Source organism: Puma concolor, chromosome A2 (genome assembly GCF_028749965.1).
Source record: "Puma concolor isolate L17-30 chromosome A2, mPumCon1.1.hap2, whole genome shotgun sequence".
Classification (NCBI taxonomy): domain Eukaryota; kingdom Metazoa; phylum Chordata; class Mammalia; order Carnivora; family Felidae; genus Puma; species Puma concolor.
The window spans coordinates 48,569,593-48,588,898 of NC_141668.1; the positions used below are offsets into that span (position 1 = coordinate 48,569,593).

General features: G+C 44.3%; 1 protein-coding gene across 2 annotated transcripts in view; it reads left to right on the forward strand.

The window, feature by feature from the left end:
• SCRN1 (secernin 1) overlaps window positions 1-19,306 on the forward strand; it is a 60,512-nt gene that overhangs the window by 7,057 nt on the left and 34,149 nt on the right. Inside the window, exons 2-3 of one of the 2 annotated variants that reach the window (XM_086693535.1) lie at window positions 15,428-15,567; window positions 16,030-16,189. In XM_086693535.1, the coding sequence (XP_086549661.1) occupies window positions 15,557-15,567; window positions 16,030-16,189 (171 nt within the window). In that variant the 5' untranslated portion in view covers window positions 15,428-15,556. The remainder of the gene's footprint in view (window positions 1-15,427; window positions 15,568-16,029; window positions 16,190-19,306) is intronic. The other variant, XM_086693542.1, reaches the window with a different exon arrangement.

A 19,306-nucleotide genomic window follows, 5' to 3' on the forward strand; every position in this document is an offset into this window, starting at 1 on the left:
ATTCTGGAAGGATTTGAAGAATAATTTTGTAAAGTGACTGTTTTACCACCTAACTTACCTTATGGATAAATGCAGGTTTTGATGTACAACGTTCTAATTGACTATGGATAGAAAGCTCTGCATTGGGGCACCTGGGTGGCGCAGTCGGTTAAGCGTCCGACTTCAGCCAGGTCACGATCTCGCGGTCCGGGAGTTCGAGCCCCGCGTCAGGCTCTGGGCTGATGGCTCAGAGCCTGGAGCCTGTTTCCGATTCTGTGTCTCCCTCTCTCTCTGCCCCTCCCCCATTCATGCTCTGTCTCTCTCTGTCTCAAAAATAAATAAACGTTGAAAAACAAAAAAAAAAAAAAAAAAAAAATTAAAAAATAAAGAAAGCTCTGCATTTCCTTAGTTATCAGTCTGTCACGTGAATCATTACGTTAGACATTTTGCTTTATTCATATTTCTCATTGTGACCATATATCGCAAATGAAGCAGAATCAGATGTGGCCCAAAGTTAAAATGAGTTCATTGGCCATGACTGAGCTGTAGAGTTCTCCCTAATTCCCAAGCCTCGGCCCTATTGTAATATCATATTTATTAGCTGCAGTGAGCTAGGATAATAGATTATTCTGATTGCCACGCTTCCTTTTCTTTTTTTAAAAAAAATATTTTCATTACAAATTCTATACTTTTACATGGGAAATTTGAAAATGCTTGAATATATAGAGGTTAAGAAACTGTGATTCTTGGGGCACCTGGGCGGCTCAGTCATTTAAGCATCTGACTTCAGCTCAGCTCATGATCTCACAGTTTGTTGTGAGTTCGAGTCCCGCATGGGGCTCACTGCTGTCAGCAAGGGACCTGTTTTGGATCATGTGTCCCCCTTTCTGTCTACCCCTCCCCAGCTCGCACTCTGTCTCTCCCAAAAGTAAACAAATAAGCATTAAAAGAAAACGAATTGTGATTCTACAACCCAGAGATACTGCTACTCTTAAAATTTTTGTTACATTTCCTTATGATCTTCTTGCAACATCTGTCTAGATAATATACGTAACTTGAATGATACCATATGTAATTTGCGTGACCTCTTTTCTTTCACCAGCTTGATTCTGTGTACTTATGTTTTCCAGCTTTCTATGATATGTATAGATAGCCATTTACATGTCCTGCATCTGTTTTGTTTTGTTTTTTGATTCTTACGATCATCTAAGCGGCTGTATTTTGGGGGAAGGGAATGCAGCAGGGGCGGTCCATTAAATTATTAGGGGTTAGGATGAAGTCGAAAAGTCATTAATTACCTGAACACTTGGTTTTACAGGTTTTAAAAAAAATTTTTTAATACATTTATTTATTTTTGAGAGACAGAGCACAAGTGGGGGAGGGGCAGAGAGAGAGAGGGAGACACAGAATCCGAAGCAGGCTCCAGGCTCCCGGCTGTCAGCACAGAGCCCGACATGGGGCTCAAACTCACTAACCTCGAGATCATGACCTGAGCCAAAGTCAGATGCTTAACTGACTGAGCCACCCAGGCGCCCCAGGTTTTACAGCTTTTAAATAGACACTCTTTTCATTTTTTTCTAGCTAGTTGCCTTTATTGCAGTATTTTTGGAACGGATAACAAGTAAGTGTGTTTGGAAAAAATCATTCAGGAGATATTTCTTAGCCATCTTACCGACTTAGAAATATTCCGTTACTTGAAATGACATTTAATTCTTCTTTTTTTTCTGGCTCAGATTCTCACTTTCTGTCCAAAGCAGAGGAGTCCTCCAATCTTGCATCTATGTTAAATGAAGAACACTTTTTTTTTTTAAAGGCATTTTCATTTTTTAAATTAAAAAATTTTTTTAAGTATTGTATTTTGAGAGGGAGGGTGGGGAGGAGCAGAGAGAGAGGGAGAGAGAGAATCCTCAGCAGGTTCCGCACTGACAGGCTCCACTACCCCGGGGATCATGACCTGAGTGCAGATCAAGAGTCGGACGCCTAACCGGCTGAGCCACTCAGGCGCCCCTAAAGGCCTTTTTAAAGAATTGGATGAAACTTTACTTCTTGAAAGTAGTAAAAATTGCAGGGGTGCCGGGTGGCTCAGTTAGTTGAGGGTCTAACTTGGGCTCAGGTCATGATCTCACAGTTGGTGAGTTCGAGCCCCACGTCCAGCTCTGTGCTGACAGCTCCGAGCCTGGAGCCTGCTTCGGATTCTGTGTCTCCCTCTTGCTCTCTGTCCCTTTCCCACTCATGCTCTGTCTCTCTCAAAAATAAAAAAAATAAGAATGTTAAAAAAATTAAAGTGGTAAAAATTGCAAAACAGAATAGTTAACCATCCAGGTCTTCCTGATGATCATGTATTCTGATTTCTCCATTTTATTATTTATTTACTTTTTATTTTTTAACATTTTTTTTATTTTTGAGAGACAGAGAGACAAAGCACGAGTGGGAGAGGGGCGGAGAGGGAGACACAGAATCTGAAAGCAGGCTCCAGGCTCTGAGCTGGCAGCACAGAGCCCGACGCGGGGCTCAAACCCATGAACCGAGAGATCATGACCCGAGGTGAAGTTAGACGCTTAACTGACCAAGCCACCCACGCGCCCCTGATTTCTCCCTTTTAAAGCTAGAGACCAAGAAACATAGCCTCCCACACCTCTGTTTGTCATACTAGGGAAGAGGAAATCCTGCTCTCGCAAGTTAACCAGGGATGGGGTTCACCCGCCTTCTGCCCGAAGGCAGAGCGTGTGGCCGCCATTGCTGTGGCTGAATTCAGCAACATGCGATTAAAATTAAGTGGTTTCCTTAAAACGAAAATTGAGAAGCAAGAAGGTAGCAGGCTGATGGCCTTTGAGGCTGGTGGATGCCTTCAGGGGCTTTGCTGCACTGTTCTGTGCGTGCTGAAACACATGGTCAAAGAACCAGGCACAAGAAATGACGAATCCTTTTGAGGAGCACAGAGGTGAAATAACCTGTACCAGTGGGTTTTGCACACCCGTTCTGGACTGTCTGCACCAGAATCACCGGGGCATTGGTTAGAAATACGCTTCCTGTGATCTCATACAGATGCACTGAACAGAATCTACAAGGAGGGGGGTGTCTAGGAATCTGCCATTGTAACAAACTCCCCAGACGATTTGGATGCGTGGTTAAATATGGATACCATGGATTGAACCACAGCATGGGAGCACCTTGGCCAAATTACGTTTTCCTGCTCTTTTTCTCTCACTGAAGATTAAAATACAGCTCTGTCCCTTCCCCTTCGTTCATTCAACAGACATTTATTGAGGTCTTATTAGGTGCCAAAGTGCCAGGGAAATGAGGGCTTATGTAAGAGTCCTTGCCTCATGGGTCTTACAGTCTGACAGGTATTTTGAAACTTGAGGGAGAGAAATAAAGCAAGGTAGTGGGATCCAGGGGCTCACTCCCCCCACTAATATACCTTGCACTAAAAAATATACCATGGCAAACTAAGGTCCCTCCCCAACCCCCCGCTCCAGTAATCCTTCCTCAAAGAGGTATTTGAGCCTCAAACAAGTTACGAGTAATAACTCCAAGAAAATATTCCCTGTCTTTGATCAGTCCAGTGCTATTTCTAACCTTAACAGAATTTTAAACATCTTATCATGTGCTTTACTTTAAAAAGTTATTTATTATATGGGGCGCCTGAGTGGCTCAGTCAATTAAGTGTCTGACTCTTTTTAAAAATAAAAAAATTTTTTAAATGTTTATTCATTTTTGAAAGACAGAGAGAGACAGAGCACAAGCAGGGGTGGGGTGGAGAGACAGGGGGACACAGAATCTGAAGCGGGCTCCAGGCTCTGAGCTGTCAGCACAGAGCCCAACACAGGGCTCAAACTCACGAACCGTGAGATCATGACCGAAGGTAAAGTCAGCCGCTCAACTGACTGAGCCACCCAGGCACCCCATGTCTGACTCTTGATTTCAGCTCAGGTCATGATCTCATGGTTAGTGAGTTTGAGCCCCAAGTTGGGCTCTGCGCTGACAGTGTGGAACCGGCTTGGAATTCTCTGTCTCCCTCCCTGTCAGCCCCTCCCCCACTCGTGTGTGTGTGTGTGTGTGTGTGTGTGTGTGTGTGTGTGTGTGCGCGCGCGCTCTCTCTTTCTCTCTCAAGATAAATAAACATTTAAAACGTTATTTATTATACAAAGTTACAAACATATACAAAAGTAAAGAGAACAGTATAGTAAATCACTGTGTACCCATCACCCCGTTTCAGCCATTTTTGTTATATAGCCAAACTTGTGACATCTGAATGTTCACCCTTCCTTCCCACCTTGGATAACTTTCATCCTATCATTTCACAGGGAAATACCCCAGATTGTATCTCTAAAAGATTTGGGCTCTTTTTTCAGACATAACCAGTGTTATACTGTCTAAAATCAGAATTCCTTAATAACATCAAATATCCAGTCAATGTTCACATTTCCCCAATTGTCTTATAAAGTTTTTGTGTCATTTTTTTAAATCAGGATCCAAATAAATTCTAGTCAGTGCAGTTGGCTGATACATCTCTTAAGTAACTTTGTCTCTTAATCTTTTTTTTCCCCTTGCAGTTTTTTATTGTTGTTATAGAAGTCAGATTTGTCCTGTAATTTCTCATAGTCTAGACTTTCCTGATTGCATCCCTAAGATGTTATCTGCATTCTCTGTAAACTGATGGTTAGATCTGGAGGCTCTATCATCCTAATTTTTTTTTTTAGAAGCTTATTTACTTAGAGAAAGAGAGAGAATGAGCTGGGGAGGGGCAGAGAGAAAGAGAGAGAATCCCAAGCAGGTTCCACGCTGCCAGCATTGAGCCTGATGCAGAGCTCGAACTCATGAACCGTGAGATAGTGATCTGAGCTGAAAGCTAGAGTCGGCTGCCTGTCTGACTGAGCCACCCAGACTCCCCCTGGCCGGATTCGTTAAGCACATTTTAGTTACACCATGGAACGTGTATCTGATGTGCCAGGGTACAAACCACTGAGGGATTGGCGTAATGGTGGCAGACCATCACCAGTGAGTAAGAGCGAGGAAAGTAAACATTTATTTGTAAATAAAAGTAAGCTGTGTACAGCCACAGGTCCCAGTGCCTTCTGTATGCTTGCACATAAATTGGAGTGCTGTGTTGTATGTGGGGTATTAGTCCCATTTTCACATGTGGAAACTCTGTTTCAGAGAGCTCATGACCTGCTTGTCTCTTACAGGTAGTGGGTGGATTCAGGATATAAACAAGGGCCTATTTATCTTAAAGTGTATCATTCTCTTGCCTGTGTACACATGGGGCTGTAGAGCCAAGCGGGCATTGTAAAGGGGGACAACTGACCTGACAATGAAAAAAGAAGGAACAAAAAAAGCGATAGCCCATGGGTGATGCTAAGTGGCACTTTCGTTGGCCTCCGTGTCAGGGAGTGGAGGGGACAGTGGAGAGGACCCCCTCCTCAGCTCCAGTCTTGATGTCACACGGGAATGTGTGCCCAGTGTTGGCAGATCTTTTTTGAGATTTCAGAAGTCAAGTGTCTGAATGTCTATGAAAAATCTCTAGAATTGAAAATGTTCTATTTTTTAGTTGGTTTTTTTTTTTTTTTGAAAGAGAGGGCACGAGTGAGTGAGAAGAGAGAGGGAGAGAGAGAGAGAGAGAGAGAGAGAGAGAGAGAGAGAGACTTCCACGCAGGCTCCTGACTGTGAGCATAGAGCCCGACGTGGGGCCCAAGCTCACAAACCGCGAGATCATGACCTAAGCCAAAGTCGGATGCTTAGCCGATTGAGCCACCCAGGCGCCCCTAGAATTAAAAATGTTAGCTGCTAATTCAGATTAAACAAACAAACAAAACAAAACACTATCTAGGACAACACCCTGGGCCAAACCAGACAAATGTGCCGCCTGCCGCCCCGTCCCTCCTCATGCTGCTCTGAGTATGTCGGTTGAAGATTGGTTCTGCAGACGGCAGCGGGCAAGTGTCGCAAGGACGAGTTGCCCCTGAAATTAAAGAAAGGGGGTATTAAGTAGCTCTTAAAAGGCATCTACTGGCAACGAGGCAAATCTTCAAACGATGAAAGAGCATTTAATACTTCAAGGAAAAAGCCAGTTTCTGAAGTCTGAACAGATCAGACGTTAACAGAGGAACGGCCCTCCTCATCCGTGTACCTTTTCTCATCCTCGTGAGGCTCGAGCCCTTACGGTGGCCCACATGGTGTTCTGAGCACTTGGTAAGTATTTGCAAGTCTCTGCTCATTTCAGCCCTCACCATAACCCTGTCGTTACCCCGTCAGAGAAAGGTGACACGGGCCTGAGAGTCACACCAAGCTTGGCCCCAAAGCCTGCTTACTTAACAACCTATATGGTCTTTCTTTTGTTAAATCGTTCCTCATTCAAAGCACAGAGTATTAGAAGCTGGGATTTCCTGGCTCTGGACTCCCAAAGCATATGCCCCACTATCTTGAGCTTTCAACAAAACACTTAGTAGGGTATTTCTTTCAGGCAGAGCTCGATGAGCCTTTCATCAGCTTCTGTTAGCATTTACATCCAATGTCTAGCTAGAGAATTCCTTTCCTGAACACCTTATCTATTCTTTACCATTCCAACAGTAGATACCCGACAGAAAAACCAATTTGTAAGCGATTATTAGCATTTGTCCTGTTTTCAGTTCAGCAAGAATGTTGATCATTTAAAAAATGAATTTATCAGGAAATAAAATAACATCATAAAATAAGGTCTTCTTGGCTTTTCTGGAAGCCGGTAATTCACAGACACCGGATTTAAGCCTACCCGGTCCGTTCGGGAAAGCTGGGAGCTTGGGGAGTAAGGAAGCCTGGCCGGACATTTGGGTTTCGTTTCTGTGTGCAAGTAAAGGCACTTTGTCACAGTTACTTGCGAGACAGTTAATAAGCTTCTAGCTTGTAGAGGTAGTCATTTTCTTCCTCTCAGGCAGTTTAAGCCTCTCTTATTACTGGGTAAGGTGACTGATGAGGGACACTCAGGAGCTTCATTGGGATAAAAGGGCAGGGCAGTCTGGCAGTCAGGCGAAGAAAACCCCTACCCGGGCTCAGAGCATTCATGCCCTTCAGTAACAACTCCCTGAACTTGAGGACAAAGACCTCTTCTCGCTTGCGGCTTCCTCCCTCCTTGTCTAGACATTCTGCAAGTGGTCTCCTAGTTACAGGGGTGCGGTGCGCCAGCCCTGCATGCCTGTACCCAGCCTGTGGGCACCAGCCAGAGGGTGAAGGTGCAGATTCCGCCCCCCCCCTCATCCCCACCCCCTTCCTGTGCAGTTAACTCCAAGGAAGCTCAAATATCTTGTTCCCACGAGGAAGTCGGGACTCCTAAGAAAAGTTTGATAAGGAGGACAATGGTGGTTAGAAATTGAGCTCTGGGGGACCTCACCACAGCTGACAGCAGCAATCTCTAAAGCTGTGCACCTGCAGTACTGTGGCCTCTAGCCACATACGACCGTTTAATTAAATTTTTTAAATTGTGGTAAGATACACAGAGCATGAAGTTATCATCTTAACCATGCTGTTTAAGCGCACAGTTCAGTCATGTTAAGGATAGTCGCGTTGTCGTGCAACCAATCTCCAGAATTTTTTGTCTTGCGGGGCTGAAACCCTGAAACCCTATACCCATTCCCCCTCCCCCCACCCCTGGTAACCACCTTTCTCTATGAATGTGACTACTCTAGGGACTCATATAAGTGAGATTATATAGTGTTTGTGTGTGTGTGTGTGTGTGTGTGTGCGTGTGTGTGTGTGTGTGTGTGTGTGAGATGGGCTTATTTCACTTAGGGTAACATGGGCTATCTTAATTTTAAGTTAATTAAAAATTCAGCTCCTGACTTGCACTGGCCATATTTCAAGTACTCAGTAGCCCCATCTGGCTAGTGGCCACTGTATTGGACAGCACAAATACAGAACATTTCCATTATCGCAGACATTTTTTACTGGACAGGGCTCGTCTGAAGGAAGACAAGTGGCTTATACAGAGAAGTGGCTGGAGGCGGGGGCTGGGAGAAGGAAAAATACCGGCTATTTTTTTTTTTCTTACCATTCCATCTGGTGAGTAATCTGACTCCTTTTCTCCCCCACAGAAACAATAGCAGCTACCTTCTGTTTTCATAGTTGCAACTTGTATCCTTAGCCCAGCCTCCAGTCTTCCTGTAGCATGGGACATGAAGAATAATCCAGTTTGAGAAAATACACAATACAGACTACAGATAAATGTACTTTAAAACATTCTTAGCAAGTACGTCTTAGGAAACACCTGTCAGTTTAACTATCCATGGGAGTTAAATTGCAGTGTTTCATTAATCGGAACTATTAGTTTATCGCTTACTTGGCAAGAATCCTAATTGGTATTTACCACAAAGAAGCCTTATTCAGTAGACCTACCCTTTAAGCCTGTTGCTTTTAAAGATTTTTGCTTGAGACCCGCAGTAAGAAAGAGAAATATTGTATCTCCTCCCAGTTTATGCACACACTTACGTGTTTACATGTATATACCTGAACTTAAAAGTTTCTTGTTTTTTTTTTTTTTTTTTTTAATTTTTTTTTTCAACATTTATTTATTTTTGGGACAGAGAGAGACAGAGCATGAACGGGGGAGGGGCAGAGAGAGAGGGAGACACAGAATCGGAAACAGGCTCCAGGCTCTGAGCCATCAGCCCAGAGCCTGACGCGGGGCTCGAACTCACGGACCGCGAGATCGTGACCTGGCTGAAGTCGGCCGCTTAACCGACTGCGCCACCCAGGCGCCCTTAAAAGTTTCTTGTAACAACACTTACCATTATTAAGTGTGATGCATATATTGTTTTATAAAAAAATGTTTGTCTATTAAAAAAAAACAAAAAACAAAAAACCACTGATCCTATCCACTGAGTCGATTTCGTGACCCTCAAAAAGGCCACAACATGCCGTTTGGAAAACACGGCTTTAGGTACAGCTAGGTTCCATTTCAGGCCTGGGGTGAATGCTGCTCCCCATCTCTCATGGGATGACTCAGAAAGTGGCTAAGAATTGCATCTCAAGGGGCGCCTGGGTGGCTTAGCCCGGTGAGTATCCGGCTGCAGCTCAGGTCATGATCTCACGGCTCGTGAGTTCGAGCCCGGAGTCGGGCTCACTGCTGTCAGCACAGAGCCCACTTAGGATCCTCTGTCCGCCCCCCCCCCACCCCTCCCCACTCCTCCCTGCTCACGGTCTCTCTCCCAAAAGTGAAAAAACATTTATAATAATAATAATAAAAAGAATTGCATCTCAAAACAAGCAAGATTTTTTTAAAAAGCCATCAATCAGGCTTTATTTCTGAGGAACCTCTGTCCACTCATTTTAATTCCGGTTTAAGTAGAGAGTAGTTATGATAAAAAAAAACCCGTTTTCAAATGGTTATACTGTTCTCTAAAGCCAAATATAAACAAATGAACACTTTTTCATGCAGTAAATTTCTATATTAGCATGTGCGATTGGGAGTTCATTGAATTTTAGTTTACTTTTCTTTGTGGAGGGGAATATCACATCGTAATACTATATAAGGTTATTGAGGGAAAAGGCAAAAAAAAAAAAAAACCCTTGGTTTCTGGTGTCATGCATGAGAAATTGAATAGTTTATAAAAAATCTTGTAAACACAGATGTCAAAACGCATGTTTTATACGGTATGTAGATGAGTTAACTTGTCCGATTTTTTTTCTTTTGTCGTGTAACTCTCTGGTATGTTAACTAGTGTTTTTGACAGATAATAGGGACAAAATGGAGTTTCCTTGAATCACGTCCAGAAGCATTTCATCTCAGGGTCGGCAGAGAATTGGCTTCCTGAAGAGCCTGTTTTTCTTTTCGCCTCAACAGAGGGGCAACGCCGCGAGAGGCCTCCCCACTATTTGTGTGAATAATAGTAATGAAAATTTGTGTGCTCCTTGAGGAATTCTGAATTAGGCAGGCTGTAGAAAAAAGTAAAAGAAAGTATCAGAGAATAATTATGATAATGCCGAATAAGAGATATCATCCTTAGGGAATGAGGGATGGGCAAAATGGGTGAAGGGGGTCAAAGGCATGAACTTCCAGTTATAAAATAGATAACTCCTGGGAATATAAGATACGTCATAGCAACTATAGTTAACAATATATATTATACAGTATTGCATATTTGAAACTTGCTAAGAGAGTAGATCTTAAAAGTCCTCATCACAAGCAAAAAAAATTCTATGTATGGTGACAGATGTCACCGAGATTTATTGTGGTGATCGTTTTATAATGTGTCCACATACTGAATCATTATGTCATATACCTGAAGCTAATATAATGAACGTCAATTGCACCTCAATAAAAAAATGTCGTCCTGGGGTGCTTGGGTGGCTTAGTCGGTTGACCATTCGACTTCGGCTCAGGTCATGATCTCATGGTTTGTGAGTTCGAGCCCCACACTGGACTGACTGCTGTCAGCCTAGAGCCTGCTTCAGATCCTCTGTCCCCCTCTCTCACTTCCCCTCCCCTGCTTGTGCTATCTCTCAAAAATAAATAATAAACATTTCTTAAAAATGTCATCCTGATAAGAATGTCATAACTGATAAGAATTTGCCAGTTTTGAAATTTTAGATGTGTCAGGACACAGAAGTAGAGACAAAGTGTTTTCTTTAAAATAAATATTAAAATCGGTACTGTCCCTTGGATTTATTTTTTAAAAACTCATTTTTGTGTGTGTATATAAGTGTAAATACTTGTAGGAAAATTAGAAATTAAGGGAAAATATGAAAAAATTAGAAAGAATTCAGTGGTCAGGCTCCTACTATTAATATTTTGGGCACATTTCCTTTTAGTCTTTTCTATGCATAGTTTTACATAATTAAAATAATTTATTTTGGACCTCCCTCCCCAGCCATTTCTCCATGCAGTTAAAAATTCTTCGGGGCGCCTGGGTGGCTCAGTCGGTTAAGTGTCCTACTTTGGTTCAGGTCATGATCCCACCGTCTGTGAGTTTAAGCCCCATGTCAAGCTCTGTGCTGACAGCTCGAAGCCTGGAGCCTGCTTTGGATTCTGTGTCTCCCTTGCTCTCTGCCCTGCTTGTGCTCTGTCTCTCTGTCTCTCTCTCTCTCTCTTAAAAATCAATGAACATTGAAAAACTTCACAAACATTTGTAATGGCATTGATGTAGCATGAGTTTTCAGCTACTGTGATGCTGGACACTTAAGTTTCAGTTTCACACCTGTATAAGTACTGCTGTGTTGAACATTTTTGTGCATAAACCTTGTCCGTGTTCCTGATCGTTCCTTAGGGTGAATATATGGAAATAGAATTACTTGTCAACCCCTTCATTTACATCTAAGGAGCTCTTTCTGTCACAGCCAACTTCTTTGAAAAATTGCCAATGTGCCCTGGCTCCACCTTCTACCTAAAACTCGGCTTAAAAGCCTCCAGTGGGTTAGACATCCGTGTCTATCATGGGATAGACACTGAAATCCTTGCCATGGTCTTCAAGGCTTAACATGGACTGGCCTGTCTCCCTGCTTCTCCAGCCTCTTCCCCATTCTCTCTAGCCTCAGCTCTGGCTTTTTGATTTATTAGCTCCTTGCCCTTTCTCCAGCCGCAGGACCTTAAAAGCTGCTTATCATATATCTGACACCGTCTTCCTCCCCCAGCCATCTCTTCTTTGTGGAGGAGGAGGTGAGATGTCTGCTCAGAGGAGGTGGTTGGAGGTTTGAAAAGAAGTGAAAGTCTCAAAAGTTCATTTAGGAGATAAAAAGTGGAATTGACCAGAGAAGTATCCAAAAGATTTCTAGGCAGTAATGGGAACACACACATGGTGTTTTCAGGATTAGGAATATGAGACTCACATCAAGGGAAATGAATTGGTACCCAGGGCTTTGATCACCTTCAGCTTCTTGAGAGCAAGTTTGCTTAAACTCAGTCCACCAGGTGAGTTCGGTAGCTACTTCCTAATGTTTGTTTTCTGGGGTCTTCTCGAAGCGTGCTATCTCCTCTTTGGTAATTCCGTTTACATGGATGAGAGCATATTTTGTCATTAGAATATGTGGAGCGCTTCCCAAGGAAGCACTTAAGGGATTATTGGAAGGCTTAATGTGAAAATCTTCATTTCTGGGTTTATTGCGAGGTTATGGTGACGCTCTGTCCAATAGCATTCCTATTACTTGGTAATGAGATGTGTGGCTAATTACATTTAAACTAATTAAGGTTGTTAATAAAAATTCATTTCCTTAATCACACTAACTATGAGGCTAATGGCCACCATATTGGACGCTGGAGGTAGAACATTTCCACCAATGTAGAACGTTCTTCCGGACAGCATTGATCTAGAGAGTGGAAAAGGATCCAGCTAAGTCATCTCTGGGGCTAGTAAGTGTCTAGAATGGTGATCCAGGAAAAATAAATGGACAATTACCCTTGGCTGGTTTGCTACTGGGTGTGTTACACAGTTTGCTGGTTCATTTAGCATTAAAAAAAAATAGGCATTACAATTCTGCGCCCTTCTGGCATTCCCAGTCTTTCGCAAGATTCAGTGGAAAAGCCAGCCTCTCTGGGCCCACATACCCCTGGGCTTGTGTTGCCTACATCCAGGTCATGGTCACGTGACCCATACATCTCGCTGACCAAGCAGATGTCCTGACAGAAGAACAGAATAGGTGTTTGTCAAAGCCCTGTTTTATTTATTTTCTACAGATACAGCTCATAAATGCAAGACCAGTGCATTGCTACCATTTTTAAGGACCCCTGCTCATAGGGGAGACACCAGCACTTTTGAAATGACCCAATGATAGGGGAGGAAGGGGAGTCGTGTCACATAGGAGAGGCATTACAAACGCAGGTAAATGCACCCCTTCTCCATCTTATCTTCCGGATTGATTTGTTTCACTTTATCTGGCTCAGCCAGCAATTCTTCCCACCCTCAAATTCTAGCAACTCGCTATTAAAGCATTTTGTCTTCTAATTATTCTAGGTCTTTCTTACACATATGGAGTTTTGGTTAACTTCTCCCTGCTTCTCAAGTCTGAAGATAATGCAGTTCTTGTGAAAATAGAAAAGGATAATTGGAGAAGGAACTGGAATTTTTTTTTTTTTCATCTCCCTGCCGGTTCTTTCTCACAGCATGAGTGGGGTAGTGTTCTGAGCTCCGAGGGGATTATTTTAGAGCTCTGGGCTCCTCCACTTGTCAGTGCCCTCAGGTGCCCAGTGCAGGGAAGGACTTTGGACAGCCCAGGGTGTGCACGTACAGACGAATCTGAAGCAGCCTGGATGCAGACATAGCAATATGGTCCCTCACAGAGATGTTGCCGACTCTGCGACTGGGTAACTGCCCCAGTTATGAGTGAGGTGGATTTGACTGGCTTGACTTGTAGAAATTTTGAGATGCCGCTCTGTTTGAACAGTCAAAACCCAAAGAAAATAGCTTATGCTCACCTAGCTTTCACAGCTTGTGAAGTATGTTCTCAAGCATCATATCATTTGATACTCACGATAACCTTATGGCCTGGGGCAAAACAGTTGCAGAAGGGAAAACCTAGGCCCAGAGAGGGAAAGTGACTTGCTCAAGCTCACACAGTAGTAGGTGGTGCGGCTGAGTTTTGAATCCCAGTGGCTTTGCTGGGATCATTGCTTTACTTCTCACTTGCATTTGGGATCATTAAATAAAACACATTGACGACACACATACGACGGTTGGCTTAATAGATAATGTTTGTCGAGGGCCTATAGTAGGGGTTTGGGAAAGGGGCTGCTGTGGTTGGGTGGCCTGCGTCCTGCCCTCAGGCATCTTTATTTGAAACATTTGAAGCAGTACATTTACAGAAAAATGCACATCATCTTAGAACAGACTGGAGGCCTTATGGATGCTGAGAAAATGAGAGTCCTTTGTGGAAGGCATCCTGAAAGGAAGGGATTTTGAATCCGATCCTGAAGGAAAGGCACAGACCCGGGCAGGGAGTCCCAGCCAGGTGCAGAGGCATGGTGGTGAGAAAGAGCTGTAGAGAGTTGGCTTCGGTTTTAAGAAAGACGAAAAGAGCACTTGTTTCTTATTTTTTGAAAATCTACCCTGCAGAAGACATTGCGCACAGCTGGGTTTACGGCGCTGCAAGAGAGACGTGGTTTCCCTGCCTTCATATTGCTTAGCCTTTGGGTGGAAAGACCAAGTGTTGATTGTTGGTAGTAAAATCATTACATAAAGATTTCAGGTGGAGATTTGCTATAAAGGATAAAGGAGGGGATTCTGCGAGAGCATACAATACAGCGATGTAAATTCGACTGATGTTTGGTGCGTGAGGAGTAGGAGTTCACTAGGCAAATGGTTTTGGTATAAGGAACAGAGAGAGGAGTGCTCAGGAACAGGGGTGAAGCATGTGCAAAGGCCGTGGGAGGATCGGAGGGGCTGGAAAAGGGTCTGTGTGCTGGAGTTGAGAGAACAGAGTGGCGAGTGGCATGAGACGGGGCTGGGGAGGAGGCATGAGCTTGATCAGATTTTGGTTCTTTATTCTAAGAACCATGGGAAATCACTGAAGGATTTTAAGCAGGGTGACACAACTGACATGATCAAATCTTCCTTTTAAAAAACCACTTTGGGAAGCCCGGGTGGCTCAGTCACTTAAGCGTCCGACTTCGGCTCAGGTCATGATCTCGCCGTCCGTGAGTTCGAGCCCCGTGTCGGGCTCTGTGCTGACAGCTGGGAGCCTGGAGACTGTTTCAGATTCTGTGTCTCCCTCTCTCTCTGACCCTCCCCCACTCCCACTCTGTCTCTCTCTCTCTCTCAAAAATAAACATTAAAAAAAATAATAAAAAGGGGCGCCTGGGTGGCGCAGTCGGTTAAGCGTCCGACTTCAGCCAGGTCACGATCTCGCGGTCCGTGAGTTTGAGCCCCGCGTCAGGCTCTGGGCTGATGGCTCAGAGCCTGGAGCCTGTTTCCAATTCTGTGTCTCCCTCTCTCTCTGCCCCTCCCCCGTTCATGCTCTGTCTCTCTCTGTCCCAAAAATAAATAAAAAACGTTGAAAAAAAAAAATTAAAAAAAAAAAATAATAATAAAAAGATCACTTTGTCTGGCACGTGCCAGTGTTTTGGAGGGGGAATAATGGTGGCTATGCAATAACTTCTTACTACTGGTGGGGATCCAGGCTAGCATTGGAGGCTTGGTGCAGAGTGGTGGTAGTGGAGATGGGGAGAAGTGGATACTTTCCAAAGAGATTTACAAGATCGAATCTACCGGTGGAATTTAGTGGTATGTTAGATAACAGAGAAGCAGATGATAAGGATAGTTCTTGAGCTCCAGATGTTCCAGTGACATGGATAGTTCATTGGATGGCCAATGAGATAGAGATCTGTGGGAAGGGACCCAGTTTAGGGAAGAAGAGGATGAAGTCAGCTTTGGGTATCAGGGAGGCATTGGGCCTATGGGTCGGGAGCTCAAGGAGAGAACTTGGCTGGAGTCAGATGTGCAGGTCACGGGCACCTAAGTGACCAATGGTCATGGATGAGTTTTTCCAGGAAGAAAAGAGCATTAAATGAGGAAGGAAGAATCAAGCAGTGAGGACGCTCAGTGGCCAGGTAGAAGCGCACAAGCCAGCCCAGAAACACTGGAGAGGTTGGAGGAAAACCAAGAGATCCTGGAGTGTTATGTCATGGAGGTAGAGTAAAAATATATAAAATAGGGGGAGTATCTTTCACTTTATCTCTAGACCCATTTCCCCATCACCACCCCAAAATCCGTTACATCCCGAGAAGCCACACATCTCGAGCTCCAAGACAGTTGGGGAGGACACTGTTATGAGTACATTTAATGCTTTTTCTATTACTGGGACAGATTGCCCTGTGTGTTTTCTGCCGGGAACAATAGCCTCCTTTCCGTTCTCTTACATCATTGCCCTTTGGCTGCCACTGCGGATTGTTGCAAAACTGAGCTAGTTTAATCCCACGGAGCACTAACCACTATCTGGTCTCCGCAGTTCTGCTCCAGGCGCCCTACCTTCCTGTGCCAGCTGGGATCTCTTAATGAACTAGCCGCACACAGTTCGACACTAAAACTGCTTTCACCGGTGAAACTGTCGAATGTTCCACCTTAGGGCTGTTTCCATTCTCTCCCTTTGCAGGATGGCTGTCGCTCCTCCAAGTTACTGTTTTGTGGCCTTCCCACCACGTGCTAAGGACGGTCTGGTGGTATTTGGGAAAAATTCAGCTCGGCCCAGGGATGAAGTACAGGAGGTTGTGTATTTCTCGGCCGCTGATCATGAACCCGACAGCAAGGTTGAGGTAAGTCCTGTGCCACAGTCTCTCGTTACCGCTCACTCTTGCCTCTGGCTTTGCCCAGCACACTTTCCTTAAGCCTGCTCACCGGTCAGGACTGTCCTGTTAGTTCTGTTGATTCCTGTTCCCAAGTGGCTTTGTTCATAGCCTTAGAAACCGGATCGCTTGGAGAATACCACGTTCATTGCTGTGACCCTTGTTAAGTAAAATATTTACATGGCTCCAAAGTCGAATGTACAAAATAAGGTATATTCATAGAAGTCTAGTATCTATCTTTGTGTCATTTACTCTACTTCCTTTTTCTCCTATCGATGTTCCACGTTTTGAAAAATATTTTCGTTTGCGCATCTAAGAAACTACATATGGGGGCACCTCGGTGGCTCAGTCAAGTCCCACTCTTTGATTTCTGCTCAGGTCACGATCTCGTGGTTTGTGGGGTGGAGCCCCATGTCGGGCTCTGCGTTGACTGCACGGAGCCTGCTTGGGATTCTCTCCTTCTCCTTCCTCTCTCCCCCTCCCTCACTTGTGCATGCTCTCTCTCTTGAAATAAGTAAATAAATTTTTAAAAATTTAAAAGAAATTATCTGTGTACACAGTTGTGCACGCGTGCTTGCATGTGCGCGCGCGTGCGCGCGCACACACACACACACACACACACACACAATTATCCCAGTTCCTCTCCTTTCTTGAATGGGTAGCACGCCCTGTACACTTTCCCCCACTTTGCTTTTTTTAACTTAAATCGTATCTTGGAGATCACTCCATACAGTAACTAGGGGTAGTATTCATTACTCACTTAGAGCTGTGGAGTGTTGGAGTCTATGGATGTATCATAGTTTAATCAGTCCCATGTTGCTGGACACTTGGGTTGCTTTCCAGCCTTTTGTTATTGCAAATATTTTCTTGTATTTTGAAGTGAATAATAGCCCGGTGTATCTGTCACAGTACCTGGTCTTGGTTTGTGTATGTGTATCATTGTTAAAAAATGATCTATCCATTCCTGCCTTGAGTGCTGAAAAATCAGTTTTTGTCAGTCATTCTTTGGGATATGTGCCTAGAAATGGGACTGTTGGATCACATAGTAGATAAGTCTGTAATTGTTTGGTTATTATCACATTGCCTTCCCTAGGTGGAGTACTTGCATTCCTACTAGGAGGGTGACAGTGCACTTCTCCATATGCTCAGAGTGCATCGTCAAGCTTTCGTGATGGCTATTTTAGTCTGCTGTTTCACTACATTCTTTCACTGGTTCTCTCAGCTTTTATCGTGCATTCTCTTGGGTGTTCCAGGTTGATTGTTATCAGCACCTGCGAATAGAGTCTGAGTGTTCTTACATCTCTGCTTTCTTGTCTGATGGATTGGCTGAGCTTGGATCCGACGTTAATATTTAGTGGAGATAGTGGGTATCTTTGTCTTTGTTTGTGACCTGAGTGGGGTAGCCTTCGGCGTCTCTCCAGTCACTAAGGGGCTGGCTTTAGGACAGAGATTTACACAGTTTTATTTTAAGTATTTTAGAAAGTATACATCAGTTTCTGCTTTTAGTGGTTAAAAAGAACCCCCCAGGAGCAGGTGTTGAATTTTGTTAAAGGTTTTTTGTTTTTTTCCAGTAACATGGATTTTTTTCTTTCAACTTATATGACAAATGGAACCATCTTGTGTTCACGGAATAAACTTCTTGGTTATGGTATGTTTATTTGCGTGTGTGTGTGTTTTAATGGTAGGGTTTTTTTTTTATTTTTTTTTGAGAGAGAGAGAGAGAGAGAGAGAGAATCTTAAACAGGCTCCATGCTGAGCATGGAGCCCAATGCAGGGCTGTATCTCACAACTCGAGAGATCATGACTTGAGCCGAAATCATGAGTCAGAGGCTTAACCGACTGAGCCACCCAGGTCCCCCAAGGGTGAAGAATTTAGAGAAAAAACTCTGGGTGAGTAAATTAATAAGCTGTTTCCACTGACACAACTTCTGCTCTTTGGTGTTCTGGGTCTTGGAAAATAAACTGATTTTTCTGCTAACTGTGCTGGGTTTTAAATGGGCATCCGTCAAGGCGTATTTTATTTTCTTACCTGAATCTTTGTCTGTTTCAGTCCTTTAAAAACAGCTAAGCAGCACCGGAGAGCAACAGAACTTTACAAGGAGCTGCTTATGTTGGGTGAATGGAAGAGGGGCGAGGAAGCGGCCAGGCAGCATGGGGCATGACTTGGCATGGGTTGTGTGCCGTGGGGGAGGTGCAGACTGTGTCCCCAGGACATTCACCAGAACCACTCGCCTCTCCTCTCGCACCACTAACTGGGTCCAAGCATCTAAGCTTCAGTAGGACATTTCTTTTATATAGGCGGAGAAAAACACTGGGTTCTCTGGCGACCATGCTAGGTTTTTCGATTCCTGAATGTTTGACTGTCCGTGTCGTTTGGATTTGAATGTTTCTCTCTTCCTGGAACAGAGTGGACTCTGCGTGGATGAAGTTTGCAGGTTTGAGTTGTGACAGGTTTGACTTATTAGTGACCTTCCCTGCCTGTCTTCCCTAAATGTTTCTTTTTTTCCGAAGAGTCATACAGACTGAAACAATACTTGGATTTTTCACGTGGGCTGATTTAATTTCCCAGAGATAGCTGCACCAAATCCCATCCTACGTGCACTTCTTACGGTGTCATGAACACTCCTCCGTAGAGAGGTGAGGCTGATGCCCCCCTCCCCTGCCATGAGTCTGGGTGAGGGCTTGTGTCTGCCCTGCGTGGCATGCTGGAAGTGAGTCTTTGTGACCTCCAGGGCTGGGTCACGAAAGGATTTGGCGCCTACACGTGTCTCTGTCTCTTGGGATCTGGCCCTGAGAATCCAGGCACCAGACTGGAAGGAACCCAAAACCAGCCCACATACAAAGAGCACAGGGAGGGGCCCACATGGAGAGGAACCGGAGTCCTTCAGCCAGCGACCAGCGTCAGCTGCCAGATGTGCGAGTGAATGGCCCTTCAGACGGGTCCAGCCTCAGACAGTGTGGAGTGGAGAGTGTCGTCTCTGTCGTGCCCTGTCCGATCTCCTGACCCATCGAGTTCGTGAGCATAATAAATGCTTGTTTTACACCACTGCATTTGGGGATCACTTGTCAGTAGCCATAGTAACCACA